This window comes from Morus notabilis, unplaced genomic scaffold, assembly GCF_000414095.1.
Source record: "Morus notabilis unplaced genomic scaffold, ASM41409v2 Scaffold5484, whole genome shotgun sequence".
NCBI classification, from domain to species: domain Eukaryota; kingdom Viridiplantae; phylum Streptophyta; class Magnoliopsida; order Rosales; family Moraceae; genus Morus; species Morus notabilis.
In genome coordinates, this window is record NW_010361002.1 from 1 (window position 1) to 8458 (window position 8458).

An 8458-nucleotide genomic window follows, 5' to 3' on the forward strand; every position below is an offset into this window, starting at 1 on the left:
AATGAAACACTACATGACAACAGTTTCGGGACAAACTTATACTAAAAAATGCAATAAATCCACATGCATTTCAGTCAGTGAAGAGAAGAAACAACCAAAAAAGCATCCCTCTACAGCAATTAGCAAAGTAATCACAACATTACCAACACAGTTGACTTTCGGACTAAAGGGCTCAGTAGCAACTTCTTCCTTGTAGCTCTTAAATCCCTCAATTTTGACCTAAACAAAAACAGTAGATATAAAGAAATGGTTCAAAAAGGGACAAATAGCCAAGGTAAAGACGGCAACCTTCGAACCACAACAGGAACTCACCTGTTTTATATACATGTTGAAATTTCCAGGCTATCCAACCTCTGAGACAAGAGAAAAGCAAAACAAAGAAACAAAAATCAATATAATAAATACAGTGACTGTTATAATAATCGAATATCTGAATTGTGACTGTCTTACTGAGACATGGAAGAGCTTGTGCCTAAGGAATTAAATTAGTGCAAGAATAGTAAGATTCTCAGAGTTACTCAGCAACCAAACAACAAAAAATTGATTTCACAAGACGCAATGAGAACAAAAACTAGAGAAATCGAGAATCACAGTAAAATCGGTGAAATATAACCAAAAACCCTAGCTAGTAGCACGGTACTGAAAACGCAATCCCGTTCGCCAAAATCAGTGGCTCGAATTCGGTCCTAGGGTTTCAACCACTGCAAAGTTCTATTTCGAGAAAATCATGGCGGATTCGGGCGAGAAAAACCTTACCAATTAGAGTCGCCGATGGAGTTCCCAGACCGTGCAGTTTTAGAGGGAGAAAGTTTTAGAGAGAGAGAGAGAAAGAGAGAAGGAAAATTGAGGGGAGCAGAAGAGAAATGGAAGAAAAGGGGTGAGGGTGCGCGGGTTAAGCAGCGTACGCACCGGCAGTGAACTTTGGCGCGGAGATGCTTTCCTTCTCCAAAGTCAGAGCTGAAGAAGATCGACCAGGAAGAAAAGCGAATGATAAATGGCGGCAAAATAAGGTGAAAATCCCATTTTTAGGATTTTTTTTTTCTTTTCTCGCTTAATTTTGCCACGTTAATTATTGACTGAGAATAAAAATAAAAATAGATGCTCTGTTTATTTTTATTTTTTGCGTTTTTTGAAAAAAAAAATGAAAGTAGAAAAAAAAAGGGGCGTTTGACACAATTAAAGTTAAAAAACAGAAATAAAAATAATTTTTTTGTTTAATGTAAAATATGAGAGAAATAAAAAAAAATTTTAGTCGTTTTTAATTTTTATTTCTGTTTTCTCCTCTCTCGAATAAAGAGATATTAATAAATTTTTTTATATTGAAAATAATTTTTTAATAAAACTACTAAACACATTTTTTAAAATAATTTTTATCTGAAATTAAAAACGTTTTTATTTCTATTTTTATACAAAAAAATAAAATTATTTTGAAATAAATTACAAACGCACTAGAATCTAATAATTAAAAAGAAAAGCCTTCAACTCTTCAAGGTTCTTACATACTTTTAACAAATGTGAGACACAGCCATTGCACTAAAGCGCGCAACCATTTTTTTCTCTTTTTATTTTTTCTTTTTGTTTTCTAAATTAAGAGTATGTTTGGTTGGAGGATTCGTTCTTTAATTTGAATTATAGTTCATGGTTCGCTACATTATTTTCTCTCACAAAAAACACACGTAAATTGAAAATAGTTCTAATTCATGAACTAAACGAACTCTCAAGTGCACGAATTCTTTTTGCGACAGAAGATATTTTCAGTAGAAAAAGAAAATTTTAATGTAGAAAATATAAAATCAGAGCCTGTTTGAATTGGCTTTGAAAGAGAACCCTACTTTTAACTTGTTTATCTAAAAGTTATTTTTAAGAGTAACTTTTTTTCAGTTTTATAAACTCTTTTAGAATAAGACACCTCATTAGAACGGTGGTTACAAAGAGTTTATGCAAAAAAAAAATTTATTTATATTTTAATCTTTTATTTTAAATAAAAAATTAAAAATTCCATCATTCTTATATTACATTACTTTTTATAATAATAAGTGTTTTTGTATTACATTACTTTTTATTAATAAGTGTTTTTGATTTATTCACCTAAATATGTTTAAAAATTCCTCTATAAAAAAAAAAAAAAAAAAAAAAAAAAAAAAAAAAAACTATTTCTCGTGCGCTATCAAAAATTAAAAAAATCTTAAACTTATTTTTCTTTTGTTCTACTGCATAAGAGTTGTTTTGTTTTGCTGAAATGATAATAAACTAAATAGTTTGTTTGAAATATTTAATGTAATAAATAGCCTATGTATTATTAATTAAATTATTTAGTAAATATTTCTTTTATTTTAAAAGAAGATGTGTAGTAAAAATGAGTTCATCAACTAAGAAAGTAATAAATATTAAGTAAACATTGATATTTAGGAAGTAAATTAAGTAAATTTTAATTTATCAAATTTGGTCATAGATAAATCCAGGTAAATTTATGATTTTTTAAATTAGATTTTTACCGGTTTTGCTCATGAGGAAAGTCTGATAAACTTTGATTTATTAATACCTTGTCATTTACCCATTATTCATTGATCCTTCCAATTTTTTGTTTTTTTTTTCTTTTTTTAACAAATAAAGTATAAAATGTGGAAGAAGAAACATGACTACGTCCTTCAAAAAGAAAAAAAAAATTGCAGACATTTTCTACCAAACTAGTTCACTCATGTTGAGAAATTTGTACGCCTTCAATGACTTTATATGAGAATTTTTTACTGTAATAAAAAAATTAAATGTAACTGTTTTTTAGAACTTTTTACTATAGTAAAACTTAAATTATAAACTCAAATTCTGGAAAATTTGTATAGATAATTTCTCATTTTTTTTTTCTTTTCCTTCTCTTTTATTAAACATTATGGAAGTAAAGGCGTAAAACTAGAGGCTCCTTTGATTACTAATAATTTTTACTTTTGTCGTGATGATATGAAAATGGTGTTTAGTTGATGTTTACTTTTGAAAACGATTAATGTGATTTACAACTGATCTAATTTTCTGTAAACAAAAAAAAAATCGTTTTTCTTTTTCTGTCTTTACTTTTTAGAGATATTAATAACATTATATAATAATAATAATAATAATAATTATAATAATAATAGTAATAGTAATAAGGTAATGTATAATTTTATGCATGACTTAAATAAATTTAAGAGATTTTGAGATTAAACCTACTACCAATAATAATAATAATAATAATAATAATAATAATAATAATAATAGTTATATTTCACCAATTTAAACCTACTAATTTAGTATTAAATCTCTGGGTAGACTCTCAATTTACCCACTTAAAAATAGCTCAAGCACATTATGTACTCGATATTATTACCTTAGAAAAATTAACATAACTTTATGTATGAATTCAATGACCATATCGGCCATGAATTTTCTTTCCAAACGCGAATACAATTTTCAAGAAAAGAGAAAAAAAAAATCAAATGTCGAGTTGTTTATTAACTAAGAATCCTTTTTAACATTTTAATTTAATAAGTTTCTTTCTTTTAGGGGAAATTTTAATAAGTTCAAAATGTTACACGTTTTCTCGCGTAAGAGACTTGTGCTTAAAATTACAAGTTGATTATTGTAAAAAGAAAAATTACAAGTTGATTCTATAGGTGTTACATATCAAAGCTCACTTTGCCAAATGCATATATTCGAATTCCATTGGGGTTTGGTGCTATATTAATAATTTATCGATCGTATTTCTTTTTTCAGATTGTCATATTCATAGAGCTGCTAATTAATAGCTCATAAATTTAAATATATAAATGTTTTCTTTCAAGCAAAAAAATAATTAATTAATTAAAAATTTTATTAATAGATAAATAAAGGCCTTATACATCAAAGTTATATTCGGGTTATATATTTATAAACACGCTTAATCGTGACTTGATATGACACATGAAAATGAAATAAATTAAATCTTAAATAAAAAAATTAATTTCAACCTAAGCAAGTCAGGCTATATATAAAACCAAATCATATTTAGCTTAAGCGCATGGTGGAAATGGCTGAGAATTTTAAACCTATTTATTTACTTGGTGTTTAGTATAAGGATTCGTGTCGTGGTTCGTGGCTCGTTACAGTATTTTTTCTTACAAAAAATACACATAAATGGAGAATAATTTTAAATTATGATTCTAAATCCATAAACTAAACGTAATCCAATTATCTTGATGTTTTCTCTCTTCGCCGCTTCAGGTTAGTTTAATTTATGGAATTTCTAATTATACTAATTACTCTATCTATGTATGTCTGCACATAAATATAAATGTTTAAAATTTGAATAATTGTAAATTCTTATTTGTAAAAGTAAAAAAGAAAAATACGTACAGACACACGTATATAATTCATCGACAACACGAGCCCGAGTTTAAAATTAGAGCCTCTATTGAGACTAATGCCCCGTTCATTTCACTGATTCGAGTTTAGAATTCGAGTTTTGCTACAGTAAAAAGCTTTCAGAAACAGTTGCATCTAACTTTTTTACTACAATAAAAAACTCTCACATAGAGTCACATCTCAACTCGAATCAGTGAACTAAACGAGCCCTAAAGTTTTTAGAAAGTACACAAAATGAGAACAGACACAAATTTGTGTTGTCTACCTACATCAATTTACTAATTATTTTTTACTTTGCTACATCTCCAACACTTAACTGAAAGTTAATACTCAAAGGTATAGTTTGTTTAGTTTAATTTTGCAGCTGTACTCATCATTCATTCTAAAGACTAATAAGAAAATAAATTAGGCTTTGAAAAAGTATAATCTACTAAGCTTAAAAAAAAAATTCTTTATTTTTATACCTTTAAAAGTCATGTTTCTTCATATTATGGGAAGGACCAAACGTTTTTTATTATATATAAACTTAGGAAAAAGGAGGCAAATACTCTTACTCCTTATACTTGTTAATACCTTTTAGTTGAAAAACCATATTAGTCCAAAAAAATATTAATTAGTATATAATAAAAATCTTAAAACAATATATTCAAATAGTGAGTTCACTAATTTTCTCGTAAACTTGTCTTCTTATATCATGTTTAACGTTTACATAGTTTTTTCTTAGCATTTTATGGTCACAAACATATCATTGTCAAAGATCTAAAAATTCTCATTTGGGTCGTTGTTTTTGCTATAAAAAAACGTATTTGATTAATTTTTTTCCTTCTTAAAAAAATTAAACAGTTCGTGTAATAATTACTTAAAAAATATATATTGATACCTCAACATAAAAGGTGGACAATAGACAACTTGTGCTGTATAGACTTTTACAAGATTTTTGATCCCTTGGCAAGCTCTCTTACTGCAAACTCATTTCATAAAACTAGGGTTCTCATTTTTGTAACATTAATGTTACACATTAATAAGGACAATTCAAATAAAGTTAGTGAAGATAATCACTAAGGTCGTGTTTAGAATTGATTCCGTTTTTATTTTTTATATTTTTCAAAAAATAAAAAATCAAAACGTTTTTAAAACGGCGTTTGACGCAATAAAGACAAAAAACAAAAATGAAAACGATTTTTTGGTTTAGTGTAAAATGAGAGAGAAATGAAGTCGTTTTTCATTTTTTTTTGTTTTCTCCTCTCTCGAGCAGAAAGAGAGAAAGAGAGACATTAATTGTTTTTTACATTGAAAATAATCTCTTGATAAAACTACCAAACGCATTTTCATTTTTCATTTTTTTTTGTTTTCTCCTATCTCGAGCAGAAAGAGAGACATTAATTGTTTTTTACATTGAAAACAATCTCTTGATAAAACTACCAAACGCATTTTCAAAAATGATTTATGTCTGAGATTGAAAACGTTTTTCATTTTCATTTTCATACAAAAAAATAAAATCATTTTATAACGAGTTTCAAATGCGCCCTAAATATCGTGGTAATTAACTTAAATATATGATTTACATATATAAAAAATATATATATTAAATCACCAAGTTTTTATACATCATGTTGCGGAAGTGAAAGGTCAATTTGAGTATACATAAATTGTTTTGCTAGCTAGCTCGAGTAGAGAAATTAAACAAAAAAAAAATCAATTTAATCACAATTGTCCCATATTTTTTAATTTCACAATTGTCCCATATTTTTTTAATTTCTTGAAAGATACAACTGATAACAGAACACTCTTTTCCATCTACAATCTAAAGGGTATGAACAAATAATAACTACCCACATTTTTTCATTAATCCATGGAATGATCTAATGAAATTCATATAAAAATATTTTAAGGATTGTAATATCGGGTAAAACATTGATGGAAAATAAAAACCGAATCCGGAATGTATATAGTGAGCAAGGAGAAGAATATTTCATAATACAAACATAAATTGACCTTATTAATATGTATCCTTCACTATAATTTAATTTAACAAGGTACAAGTGCAAATCTGTATGGATGAAAGTGACTCGTTATAAATAAATAATCATACACTAATTCTAACTCTATTTTTTCTCTGGATAAAATAACTCATGAGAAAAATACTTTAGGTCGAGATCACCCATTAATGGAAGATGAACCCCATCTGTGAGTCTCATAGTACGAGATCTACATAGAAATGAACTATCATACACTAATTCTAACTCTATGGCAGTGTTTAGAATTGATCCTATTTTTATTTTTCACGTTTTTTGAGAAAAAAATAAAAATGTTTTTAAAACGGCGTTTGGCGTAATAAAGACAAAAAACGGAAATGAAAATGATTTTTTGATTTAGTGTAAAATAAGAGAGAAACGAAAAATGACTTTTAGTCGTTTTTCATTTTTGTTTTCGTTTTATCCTCTCTCGAGCAGAGAGAGAGAAAGAGAGACATTAATTGGTTTTTTTACACTGAAAATAATCTTTTAATAAAACTATCAAACGCATTTTTAAAAATAATTTATGTCTGAGATTGAAAACGTTTTCATTTTCATTTTCATACAAAAAACAAAATCATTTTAAAACGAGTTCTAAATGCGCCCTACATTTTTCCCCATTTCTACTGAATGAAATAGCTTTTATAACTCTCCACTTCAAACCTGTGAAACTGACATCATATAATATCATAGTGTTTGAGCATTTTATACATTCGTATTCATACATCTAGGCCTCTATGTACTTTTGCTCGCACTCATTGACCATTAATGTAATTAACCCGATTATTTGGGAAGATTGGAACAATAAAAATATATTGTTACATATTGCAACAACAAGAAATGTGGAAGAAATTAGAAAAATGCAATAGGCAAGATCTTCATCTAAAATTATTATTCTGATATCCATATATATAAGCCAAGAATTATTTGTATGTATATTTATATTTATTTGTCAACATCTAAGGGCTTGAAATATTTCCCATCTATAAGGTAAGTACCGATGCTTAGACGCACTGCCCACACATCCTTTGGCTTTCTTGACACAATCCTGCATATCAAAATTACACTCATCATAGAACTCAAAAAAAAAGCACACTCACTATAAATAACAGCACACTAGCACACGTTGCATAACGTGTGTATATATATATATATATATACACTCAAGAAAATACGGGCATGATAACCAAATTTTGGTTTTAATACCAGTAATATTTTTAAATAATTACACATCACTAAAAAAAAAAGAAAAACTCCTTTTTTGTTATGCGACAATATCATACCAAATAGAAAAAAGGAAAAGAAAAAAAAAAGTTAACAAATTCGAATAATGGCAGTAAGCTTCGTTGGGATCAATAGAACCGTTTAAAGAAAAAGGTATGCACAAATATGACCAGTTTTAAAGCATTTTATTATAAGCAAATGTCCCTAATTTTATTAAATAAAAAGAAAAATTTAAGAATCAATTAATTTACGTGATTGAAAATTGATGAATTAGGCCTCATTCATTTCACCGATTCGAGTTTTCAGTTTTAGATTTCTACAGTAAAAAGCTATCATAAAATGTCATATCTAACTTTTTCTGTTACAGTAAAAAGCTCTTAAAAAATATCACATCTCAACTTAAATTAAAAATTCGAATCCGCGAAGTAACGTAAAAATTGCTAGGATTACCTTCCAACATCGCCAGGGTTGACTAAGCCAGAGTTGACCCTAAGGCAGGGAACTGAGGCAGCGGTTTTAATCATCTTGGGGGCCTCAACGACAACAATAGGAGACCCAATCTCGAGTTTTGAAAGTCGTTTTGCACTCTCATTATCTGCCGAAGATTCACACTTTATACTGAAGATTGAGCTTGAGCGTCCATTTTTGGTGTGGAAAGAGCTCAAGGTTTTAGGAAGAAGAGGCTTTAAGCATGGAGGAGAATTGGCTGCAGAAGAAAGAGATATTGCCATGACTAATATTTGTGTGGTTCTTACTTCCTTCGTTGGGCTAAAGTTTATCCATTCATATTCATTGGACTATATATATATATATATATATATATATATATATATATATATACACACACA

At 27.8% G+C, this 8458-nt stretch overlaps 1 protein-coding gene and 1 long non-coding RNA gene across 2 annotated transcripts; both read right to left on the reverse strand.

The window, feature by feature from the left end:
* Positions 1-143: 143 nt before the first annotated feature.
* Positions 144-962, reverse strand: LOC112091522. The gene is made up of 3 exons (XR_002902176.1): positions 757-962; positions 313-353; positions 144-219 (listed from the first exon to the last, which is right to left on the reverse strand). It is a non-coding gene; the product is annotated as an uncharacterized LOC112091522 (long non-coding RNA).
* A 6136-nt stretch (positions 963-7098) lies between these two features.
* On the reverse strand, positions 7099-8384 carry LOC21384253. Its single transcript, XM_010097768.2, has 2 exons — positions 8061-8384; positions 7099-7434 (listed from the first exon to the last, which is right to left on the reverse strand). The coding sequence occupies exons 1-2, from the start codon at positions 8339-8341 to the stop codon at positions 7332-7334; spliced, it is 384 nt and encodes a 127-aa protein (XP_010096070.1). The 5' UTR covers positions 8342-8384; the 3' UTR covers positions 7099-7331.
* Positions 8385-8458: the final 74 nt, after the last annotated feature.